Source organism: Podarcis gaigeae, assembly GCF_964106915.1.
Source record: "Podarcis gaigeae genome assembly, chromosome: 3".
Classification (NCBI taxonomy): Eukaryota; Metazoa; Chordata; class Lepidosauria; order Squamata; family Lacertidae; genus Podarcis; species Podarcis gaigeae.
The window spans coordinates 47120630-47132169 of record NC_139680.1 but is presented as its reverse complement, the minus strand read 5'-3'; the positions used below and the strand labels follow the sequence as shown (position 1 = coordinate 47132169).

Genomic DNA, 11540 nt, shown 5'->3' with positions numbered 1-11540 from the left:
TTGTATTTGCATGAGCTGGGGACAACTGTCACAGGGAGCAATGGTGTTATTTTATTATTTTTAGTAGCAGTAGTTATTTGCTGTATCCTATTTTTTTCTCCTGGCATGCCTGTGGTTGGCCGAATTCTCACACATTGACCTTTGGGTTCAAGGGCTATCTTCATCCTCCTGACAGCTGTGATTGACCAAAGGGCACCAAGGAACTTTACCAAGGAGTAGCAATTTGAACCTAGGTATTTCTAGTCTAAGTCTAGGGTTTTTTCCACTATATACCACATTTGTAGGCTCAAAAGCAGCCTACAAATGCTTTACTCATGGCTTCCCATCTAGGCGGACTTCTGTATATTGAATAGTAGAATTACATCATGGGCTTTCAGACCACTCCCTGGGACATTAGGAACACAATTCAGAAGAGATTAGGCAACCTTAAGTTGTATGCAATCCCATTGATATTTTGAAATAGGTAGACCTAGTCTTGGAGAGATATGCATACCATTGCAAGAGTCCAGAAGCACTCTCTCCAAAAATACAATTCTACCTGAGACTAGTGAAATGAGTGACCCACCCTTTTCTTCTCTGAATCAACGTTCCTGTTCCTTCAGAAATCAGATGAGATCCCAAGTGTTCCTGCTATAACTAGAAAAAAACTTTAAGCCAAACCCAAAGTATGTGGGAATGTTGAGGGTGGCAGGAGAGGATATATTGTTTATTAATATCCTTCCTAACTTGCACTAGCAAGTTCCTTTACTTAGCAGAGTGCATTCCCCTTTACGCAGCAGAAAACAAGTTGCTGACTCGTCTGAGCCTTTTACTATTATACAATTCAATCTAGCTCAGACTGAATTGTGTGTTCCTGGTAAGATCCCCTTTTGAATCCCTCCTAAAAGAATAAAGACACCACAGCCTAATCCATAAGTAACAAAAGTAGTTTTACCTACAATCAGGCAGAGCACAGTGTGATCCCTGAAGGCAGGCTTTAGGCTTAAAGTTACAAACATGTACAAAAAGGTTTACCCCATATGGGAGTTGACCTAGTGACTGCAGGCTAGCAGTCCAGGAAGTTTGCAAGTTGAAAGGGAAGATGAAAGAGAGAAAGGTGTGCAGTGTGACTGGACCTTTAGCCAGGTCTGGAAAGGCCATGCCCACCTACAAGTCACATGCAAAGAAGGATGCCCCAGGAGGAACAGGAAGTTTCCACTGGCTGGACCAAACATTCCCTTGCATGTCCACTCTAGCAAAACAAGGAATGTTGTACTTGACTGCTCCCAATGGATTACATCCCACAAACTACAGTCCCGTAGAGGACCAGGTACATCCAAGCCAAGGTCATTTAACACAGGCAGTTGAGCAGGCACAGCCCCTCAGCTCTGCTGCCCTTTGGTACTTTGCATGCTGACTGCAGCATCTGGGCTTGATGAGGCAGGTGACCCTCACTTGTTCCAAGCCTACTCCAGCAGAGGAATCACACCCCTCCTCCCAGAGCTACCAAGCCCCAGCTGGCCAGCTAGGGAGCTGAGTTGTGGGCCCTTGCCTCCTAGAGTGCCACTCCTGCTGCTCCCTACACCTCAGAGCCCACTGTGTTTGTGAAGACAGGCCCTCTGGCTCTGGTGATGGGTCCTGCTGCTCTGGTTCCTGTACACTGACCTCCATCCCCTCGCCATCCTCCATCACGCCATGAGTACTTCCTTCCCCATTCCCTGCTTGCCCCAGTGTGTCCCAGTCCCAGCTACACCCCTCGCCTGGATCCACTTCCTCCTCTCTGTCATCCTGCCATGACACCATGCTATATATGTGCATGGATCTACACTTCACAATTTACTGCTACACTAGTGTTTTCCTTCCCTGGGTTTGATTGACTGATTAGTTTTTTTAAGTGAGGCATCTGGTTCACCATCACCATGAGCCCTGATATTAATAGACTGCAATTCTATGCACATTTACCTGGGTTCCCAAGTAAACGAAGGCTGCATTCAGACAGCACTTTATTCCTTCTTCATAACATTTCATTATTTATTTTTGATTTTCTTTAATAAAGTGAAATGCCTGTATTATTGTTTTTTAAATCTCCCCGCCCCTTATCTCAGAACTACACTTTTTCCTCTCCAGAACCCATTTCACTGTAAAGTCTTGGATACTCTTCTGTCAATCTCCTGTTTGCTGGCTAACCACCTATCTGCGCCAGCCAGCCAATCTCAATCCAGAACTATTGCTATGGACAGGAGGCCTCACCCATCTCTCTCCAGGCAGAAAAAGAGAATTTTATCTTGCCAGAGCTACTGACTATTTGCTCTAGTTGTACAGTTTTCCTCTCCCTCCTGTTATCAGTATCTCAATCCAGCCAATATATCTAATATTAACTGGCCAACCTATTGGGTAGACCCAGGAGATGTTCTGAGCATGCTCAAAGCTGTTTCCTTCAAGGCTACAACTCAAAGCACTCTTTGTAAGCAGATAGGAGAGGGGAGTTTAAAAAGCTTGGGAATTGTTGATGTTTTTTGATTTGTTCAGTATTTGTTAGAGAGGACAGAGGGCAACAGCAGTGTGAAACTTTTGATAAGGAATATTTAATCTATCATTTCCTTTTTATTAGAGTTGCATTTATTTCTGTGAATGGACTGCAGGATACTATGGAGTGACTTGGAGGAGAAATGGTGGGCTGTAGATAACTTGTGTGTGTTGCAACTTGTGTTTGTGCTGCTGCTTACCTTGTGGCCTGCAGTAACATTTTTTAGGCTACAGCAAATGTAGTGTATGTACTGTGGGACTTTAGAATGGGAACATATTTCAGAACTGGGTACTGTGCACCCTGAGCCTATTTACACAGCAGCACGACCTACTGCAGGTGGGAAGGTGTGTATAAGATGGCAAGTTAACAGTGTACATGTCTACTCAGAAGAAAGCCCCATCAGGTTTAATGAAATTTATTCCCATTTCTGTGATTGCAGCCTAAAGTTGGACAGCTTTTGCCCACAGTTCTTGTAGCAGTCAAACAGTATTTTGGTCCAGCTATATTTGTCAGAAAAGTGTTGCCACACAGGCATCTTTTGGATTCCCCACCTTTCCTTTTTTTTCTCCTGCAACCAGTGAATGGGAAGCTTGTGCATTATTTTATGTTATTATCTCTTTTCCTGTGATTTTGTTACAGTTTTGGTATGACTATGACCTGCATTGGGTTCTGATCAACAGCAGAAAACTGGGCTATACATTTAAACATAAATGGGTGGCATCTAAGAATGTAAGGGTGGAGTGTCCCTTTGTTTGAGGATGGGAATAAGATTCATTTTGGCTGCGATTCCAGTATTCCAGTTTAACTTGTGTGTGAGATAAAAACGAATCAAAGCTACCACCTAAGGAGAAGCACTGCTAGAACTGAAAAGGGCAGCTTTTCAAGAAAATCTGTCAGTAATTCTGCTGTCTGTTACTTAGAAGAACCAGTTGGAAACTTAGTTTTCTGACACGTCCTGAAAGGCATCAATGAACTTTTTGGAACCTCCACCCATTGGCAACAACACACAACCCAAAGTAATGTGGGCAGTCTTCAATGCTGGATTGACAATGGTGAGAGTTCGAGGACCAGGGCAGGCACTTTTCCTTGGTGCTAAGCCCCCCACTGCCCTCCATGGGATTCCCTTCTTTCCAGGCAGCCTAAATTGCACATTTCTCTGCATTGGGTCAATGATGTCAAGGACTCCTCTCAGCAGAATGAATAGGAGAGCCCCTCCACCTCCACCCCAAGGCAGCATGGCTAGCCGTCATCTCTTTTTTCTGAAGAAGGGGGTCTAAAGCTCCATAACTGCACCACGGCAATATATGGGATATATATCCCACTTCATTTAATCAGCCTGACACCAGTGCAGCAATGTTTAATTCCTCAAAGGAGGGGTGTTGGGGTTTGATCCGTTTCCTGGCTGGACATCACTCCTTTGTCCCCAAGGCCCCGGAAATCTGGCAGCTGTTCGAGGGTTGGGAAGTCCCCTGAAACACAGATCCAAATGAACGCAGCTCCATCATCTGAAGCTCCTGGGTCTCTCCTTGAGTTGTGGTTCGGACTGAATGTCAGCGTTGCTTGCTAAGAGGAGCCCTTCGGCTGCTCGTCTGTTTCACTTTGGTTCCTCCCTGAAGCGATGCAACTGATCTTGCGCGCTGTCCCAGGGCTGTCAGCTATAAAGGAGAGCCCTGCGTGCGTCCTTTGTGCATCTCTAGAAAGCTGTGTGTGTGTGTGTGTGTGTGTGTGTGTGTGTGTGTGTGAGAGAGAGAGAGAGAGAGGGGGGGGGAGGGAGGGAGGGAGAGGAGGCACTGGGTGGCAGTGCCGTAGGCCCCGCATTTTACAGCCACGCTGGAAAGCCAGCGCAGCAATTCAAGGACAATTTGCAGCCAAAGTTTAAGGCGCTTGAAAGTGTTGGCAGTCCTGAAGCTAGCAACGTAAGCACATTTCTTTCTTCTTGTTTTGTATGAGAGCCTTCTTCAAATATCTTAAGGGCTGTCACATGGAAGATGGGGCAAGTTTGTTTTCCCCTGCTCCTGAGGCTAGGACCCGAGCCAGTGGGTTCAAGCGACAAGAAAGGAGATTCTGACTAAACATCAGGAAGAACTTTCTGACAGGAAGAGCTGTTCTACGGTGGTGTGGAGTCCCTTGGGAGGTTGTAGACTCTCTTTCCTTGGAAGCTTTTAAGCAGAGATTGGATGGGCATTTGTCATGTATGATCTTGTCGAGATTCTTGCATTGCAGGGGTTTGGACTAGACGACCCTGACCGTTCCTTACACCTCTACAATTCTCTGATTCTATTATTCTGTTTAAACCCGCAAGCCCAAAGTACCAATGAATTGATTAAATCTGTTGTTGCTGCTGGTGGAAGCCGTGGTGTTTGTTGTTATTTTATCACCCCCTCTTCACCCTTAAGTCCCTGGGGCGGGCTGCAACAATTTAAAGCACAATATTAGAACCGCCCCCAGGGCCTTAGTGAAGCCCCAATCCACGCTGGCTCCGTTTCCCGTCCTTTCCCCTCTCCAAGTAGCCAAATCCCCACAGATACCCGACGTCTTGTCGTTTCGCGGCGGACAGACTTGCGGGCTTCAACCGCGAACCAAGGCGGCCAAACGGAATTCGAAAGTTGCGACGGGGAGCAGTACATCGGCCTGAAAGGCCCAGGGCGCGTTGGCACACTCGGTTGGGACTGAGCCCCCTGACCTCAGTGGGGTCTCTTTTCGGGGGAAGCCGCCTGCAGGCCGCCCTGTCCCTCACAGCGACTGCAGGATCCTTCTGAGCTCAGGCTCGCGCATTTCAATCCCCTCGCAAGTGACAACGTACGAAGGGGTGGGATGGCGCGGTCCTAACGTGGTTTTCGCCCCTCTGCTGATCAGAGGGTTTGCTGCGAGCGACGGGAGAGTGGAAGGCAGGAAAAGACGCAATGGAAACGTCTCTCTCCCGCCCCCGATCGGTGGCCTTAATCGCAGGTCTGCGAAGGACTCGTCGGGGGACAAGGAATTAATGGCACTTCCTTTCCTACCTCTAACGAAATCATCTCCTCCAGTCTGTTACTGGAGCGATTATAGCTTCGTTTGGGAACTGCGTCTTCTCTGCCCGATCCCCACCCTGGCTAAACTCCACGACTGGAATTGAAACCGATTCCCCCCACTCCTTATTAAGAGCGGCTTGGCTCAGTACAGTATTCGGTTGAGCTGGGCAGAGCGTGTAGATCGGCCCGCAGAGAAGGAATGGCATTGCCTCTCTTATTTATCTCTCCTGGACCGTCCACTCCTTTCCCACCCACCCAACTTAAAGCTGTACGCGTTGAATTCTGTTTTTAAAGAAGGCCATTGGTTTCTTATTGATATCACTTTTGCATCGGGAAAACAAACAAACAAACTAAAGATTACCACCCTCTTGAGGAATAGAATAAATTTACCACCATTAAGCTCGGCTGTAAACTGCCAAGGTGCAATCCCAAACACTTTGACTCACACAAGTCTCACAGACTTAACTCCCTCATAGGGATGCATTCGGATTGGAGTCTATTGGCAAATAGGCTTCCCCACTAAATGTATTTCGAGTTCAGGCGCCTGCTCCCTTGGAAGGCACGTTGCCCCAGAGCGCATTTAACTTGGAAGCTGTGATCTCTTCCTGCATCCGTTTAGGGCTGGAAGAAAGGGAAAGCTGGTCTCCGCTATCTTTGGAAGCTTAAAGGCTCCAAGATCTGGGTTCGTATTAAGCGACAGTTTGAGGACATTTTTGGAATAATTATTATTATTATGTTTATATCTTGCCTGTGTCCAAAGTTTCAAGGCGAGGGCCATTTAGAAAAGGGGGGATCCAAACAGTTTTTCAAAATAAAAATCTTCCGGAGAAATCCACATTCTCCTTCTTTTATGACGTACAAATCTCTAAGCCACGGGGAACGCCTCTGCAGAAGGACTTTTTTCCCCATCCGAAAACTCCACCTGCATAACATTTGGCCGTTGTCAGACAAACAAAACAGCAGATCAGGGTAGAGTAAACACTTAATGGCATTAAATCAAGGATCATGTCCCCAAGTATGCTCTCTCTCTCTCTCTCTCTCTCTCTCTCTCTCTCTCTGTATATATAGAGAGGAACAGGACTCGGGTGCTTTTAATAGTTGTGCAAAAGAAGGAAATTCTTTTGCCACTAGTCGCCTTAGCAAAACATTGTCTTCCGGGCCTGGCCGTGAAATTTTAGTAGTCAGTGGCTGCTTAGTCAGTTGCCCCCCTGAGCATGCACATAATTGGCTTTAGAGGCACGTTTCATTTCAGATCAGTAGAGAGAGCAAACACAATCCACACTATTATGCCGCCTGCCTGCTCTTCCCATAGGGCTAAATAGATGAACCCAAAAGACCAGATATAAAAGATATGCTTTAAATATATTCTGTGGGTTTATACAGGCCTCGTCCACCTCACCCTCTTCCCTGCATTTATCCCTGAGAAATTATTTGTGCAGTTTGATCCTATACATATTGGAAACGGGTTGCACGTGTTCGGGATCCAGCGTCTGAGGCCTCGCTTTCCTAAACCGTTCTGCGCCTTGGTGATCCTTAAAAGAAACAGCCTCTCTGAGTCGTCTTCCAAAGGCAAGCAGAGCCATGGCTCTATTTAGCTAGTCCCTTAAAAACCCGTAGAGATGATGTTTTTAATCCAAACATCTAACGGAAACGAAGGGAATTTTAACTGGGCTTTTAAAGCACTGCTGGATAACAACTAATGAATAGCGCAACCTTTGACGTGTCCCATTGACACGCACAGCCCAGACAAGTGTATATAATAGGTTGGCAGCAAAATAAGCCTATGCGTGTTTACTCGGAGGTAAGTCCCACTGTGTTCTATTGGCCTTGCCTTATTGTAATGTAAGGCAACAGAAGCATCCCGTGTAACCAGGCAGAGGTGTGTGTGTGTGTGTGTGTGTGTGTGTGTGTGTGTGTGTATCTATCTACACACACACACACCCCTGTTCATTACCTCTCTGCACATTTACACATTTTATCTGCTCATTTTCGGTGCTCATTTACTTTAAACGAGAGAAGTTGTAATCCCTCCACCACCAGGCGAAAACTTGCGTGGCAGACCTTGGCTAAGGGAGCTCTTGACAGTCACGTTCTTTTGCTTCTGAAACTGAAACACTTTCAGGCTGCCGTCCGAAAACACACGAAGTGAGGGAACGATGTGCTGAGGATTGCGGGGTTAATTCTCTCTCCTAGGATTTGGCCAGCCCTCCAGTTGTATGTGTGCGTATTTTCTTCCTTTCCAGTTCTGAATCCGCCTCCATTATCATCAGCTCGCAAGACTTTCTTCTTCTTCTTCTTCCTCTTCCTCTTCTTCTTCTTCTTCTTCTTCTTCTTCTTGAAGTGGTGCAGTTCGCCCCACTTTCTGCCAACAGATAATTTAAAGCTGATTGCTGTTTTATTGAATCGTCAAGAGTGGCGCGCCGCGTCCCAACGTGTGACTGTCCTTCAAACCGGCACGAGAGCGCATTAAGGAGGCGTGGGTTGTACAGATCCTAAACAATTACTACTCTGCTCTGTTATTAAACAATTACTACTCTGCTCTGTTATCTGTTTCTAGAGGAGGCTAGTAAACCTCTGTCCTAAACTCGGATAGAAATTCGTGAAAATATATTTCCAAATAATGTGCTCGAATTTGAGTCAGCAATCCTCAAACTGATCACTCGGAAGGAAACCCCGTGGACAACAGAAGTGGATACGGTTTATTTTTAAACGTCGGCCAATAAATTTAGGGTCTGACTCTGAGGCCATTAAACGTTTTCACTCTTCCTTGAGTTTCCCACGGGCGTTATTTGCGTTCGATACCTCCAAGTTCACAGGCACAAGGGATCTGCCTCTTTGGAAGAGCGCTGGTCCAGCGGGGACCATGACTCCCAAAACCTTCCTGTCTCTCCAGTTGCAAGAAGAAAAGTGGTTTAACATGAGCCTGGCGCGAGCAGAAATAGGAGCGGGGTGCTCTTTCCCCAGGACTGTCGAAGAGCTGCCGTCGGGGTGCTTTCCTTCTCATCTCCCTGGGATTCCGGAGCGGAGCGATCCAGCCGCTTCTTGGCGCGTCCCCTCCTTCGGAGCGCGGAGGTCAGAAACCCGACGCGGCGCGCGCAAGGGTAAAAAGGGGTGTGTCCGACATGCGGTGACGTCACTGCGCCGCCCAGCCAGTGAGAGGCCGACCTTTCGGAGCCCCGTTCCAATAGGAAGCGAGCTAGCTCTGTGAGTGGCATTAAGGCCGGGCTAGAAGAAAGCAGGACTGAGAAATGAAGTTGTGCTAAAAAGCCCTTTTGGCTATCCAGAAGTTTATTAGGCATTTCTCAGCCGGAAATTAAGGGATCTTCATTAATAGCCCCTCTTCATCCCAGATTAGAGCCCAGGGCGAACCTGGGAGAAACCGAAGCGAGATGGGACGGAGGAAAACTCCATTGCCCGCGGCAGGGGAAGCGAACTTCTTCTCCACCTTGGGAGGATCTTCCTGAGTTTCATTCAAGCGCCGAGATTGTCACCTTGGGCGCGGGGACAGAAGGTAAGTGGCCGAAGGGCACGCGAGAGGGCGGGGGAGGCGAGGGCCCTCGAGGCTGTTTTGGGGAGCGGGGAGGTGCGATCCCTTCGGACATGGCCAAACAACATCCGGACTCCCCCCCCCCCCATGTGGCGCTCAGATAAAGGTTATCTGATGCTCTCCCTTGCTGCGAAAATCTGTTTTTGGGGGAAAGCGGGTGGGAGCACTCCCTTCGAAGGATCTCTGCGTAGCAGTGCAAGAGAATGATTTTGGAAGGAGCGTTTGCAAGGGACCCGAACAGGATCAGCTGCGGAGGGTTCTCCAAGGGCAGAGCGACAGAGGTCTCTGTTTGATCCTACCATCCCTCCCTCTCCATATTGAGATCCAAATAGAGGGAGGGGGGAGAGGAGGGACTAGCTGATTTCATTATCCACAGGTGCCGCCATCCTCAAAGTGTTTAAGCCAGAGTACCGGATTTAATAGCTGAACTGGTTCAAATGGGTTTCAAACAAGACCGGACACTACGTTAAGCGAAGGAATCCGGCCTAACTCATTTCTGGATCGGAAGCACCGTTTGCATTGCAGGGGGTTGGACTAGATGACCCTCGGTGTCGGTGTCCCTTCCAACACTACAATTCTTTCTGGCTGCACCATTGATTGTATTTTTCTCCTAAGAACTGGTTGCTAGGAGGAAATGGGAGATTGACACCATAGTAATAATTAATAATATCAGCAACAAGGGGCCCAAATTATTGGGGAAATCTGCGCGAACCCTGTTAAAATGAACAGAATCTGAGAAACACTGATATCAACAGAGTGTCATAAGAACATCTGCATGGGACTGGGCCCTAAATAATAATGGTGGTGGTGGTGATTACATTTTGTTTTTACTTGGTTAAAGACTCTGCATCTGTGATGTATTGTTTAATGGAGTTACGCAGAGCCGAAGCGTTCCCCCTGGTTTCGATTATTCGGAGGAATGGGCACCACTTGAAACGGTGCCGCTTCCAAGGGAGGCCATCTGATCCCTTCTCCTCCTCCTCCCATTCCCAATGCTGAAAGCGACACTCACTGGCCCCAGTTGCAGTCCTCGGAAGCTAGTCCCGCTGGGCTCGACGGGGCTTACACCCAAGGAGGTGTGCGCAAAATTGCAATCCTACAGGTGCCTGACTCCAAAAGCAAGCCTCCGCTGAGTTCAGTGGGACTCACTGCCAGGGAAGGATGCCCACGTGGATGTCAACCTCATTCCCTCCGGGGAAAGGCTTTACTTACTTACACAGCGCAGAATGCTTCCAAGGCGCGATGTTTTCCCTTGAGAATTAAACCTTTCGACCTCCCCGTCTCACCTCCCTGCCGTTGTTGTCTTCACAGTAGCCTGAAGGAACGGTCCCTGCGTCTGCAGATTCCCGGCCACTTTTTAACCCGCAAAGAGAGAGGAAGAGCTAGAGAGGCCTGGAGATTGTCAAACGTTTGAAGAGACGCTATCATGTCTCTTTTGCCCGGAATTACATTTTCAGCCACGACAGGAAGAAAGCATCAAGGACCCCCTGACTGGATTGCTGAGCTCTGAAGCCATCTTGCCGCTCTCCTCTCTGCCAGTCGCTTTTGGATTCCCAGAGCTGGATTCGCAACTTTTACAGCCCATTGATAATCAGCTCCATAATAATAATAATAATAATAATAATAATAATAATAATAATAATAATAGATGCTCTTGCACCTATCACCATCCCGCACCCTGAAGCTTAAGCATTCGCGCGCCCGCAATTTAAAATGACTTTGTGATTTCAAAACAAAGCAACAAACAATTTCACGATGCTTTGCTGGAACTGACCGAGGCGCCCGCACACACACTTTTGTTTATTTTTTTGGATGCATCTGTGGAGCTTACACTGTCAGAAAGAAAGGGGAAGAAACCACCATGAAAGAGAAGTCCAAAAATGCGGCCCGGACTAGGCGGGAGAAAGAAAACAGCGAGTTTTACGAACTGGCCAAACTGCTGCCTTTGCCTTCCGCCATCACCTCGCAGCTGGATAAAGCCTCCATCATCAGGCTCACCACCAGCTACCTGAAGATGCGGGTGGTTTTCCCCGAAGGTAGGTGCCCATTGTCGCGGGATTCAGCTACCCACCCCTATTTCCTAATCAGCGCGCGGGAGGGAGGTCCTTGATAGCCCAGGAGGCCCACAGTGCTGGCCTCTTCCTCCTCTCATCTGGTCCAGTAGTTTAAGAGCGGACTAGGGGAGCCGTCGAGGAGGAGTCGCCTCGTGGCCCTGTTCTTCTGGCCTGTGTAGTTTTCGCACCAGACGGCTCTCTGGAGTGGCTCCCCACTCTCTTTCAAAAATAAATCTTTCTCTTCTCTCGCTCCCCCTCTCTCCCTCCCTGCCCATAAACACTTTCCCCTTTGGTACATAGGATGTGTTTGGCTGGGAACCGCTGGCACCTTTGTCAACACGTCGAGGCTCAGAGCTCAGCTGCTTGTTCCAGTAAAACAAACAATGCATTTTCTCTCTCCGCCCCGCGTCTCCCTCCCGGCG

General features: G+C 48.0%; 1 protein-coding gene and 1 long non-coding RNA gene across 2 annotated transcripts in view; one reads left to right on the top strand and one right to left on the bottom strand.

The window, feature by feature from the left end:
- Window positions 1-3848: 3848 nt before the first annotated feature.
- On the bottom strand, window positions 3849-5661 carry LOC310841253. The gene is made up of 2 exons (XR_014562436.1): window positions 5509-5661; window positions 3849-4197 (listed from the first exon to the last, which is right to left on the bottom strand). It is a non-coding gene; the product is annotated as an uncharacterized lncRNA (long non-coding RNA).
- A 3093-nt stretch (window positions 5662-8754) lies between these two features.
- SIM1 (SIM bHLH transcription factor 1) overlaps window positions 8755-11540 on the top strand; it is a 63579-nt gene continuing 60793 nt past the window's right edge. Inside the window, exons 1-2 of the mRNA XM_083731190.1 lie at window positions 8755-9028; window positions 10376-11100. Of these exons, the coding sequence (XP_083587316.1) occupies window positions 10926-11100 (175 nt within the window). The 5' untranslated portion in view covers window positions 8755-9028; window positions 10376-10925. The remainder of the gene's footprint in view (window positions 9029-10375; window positions 11101-11540) is intronic.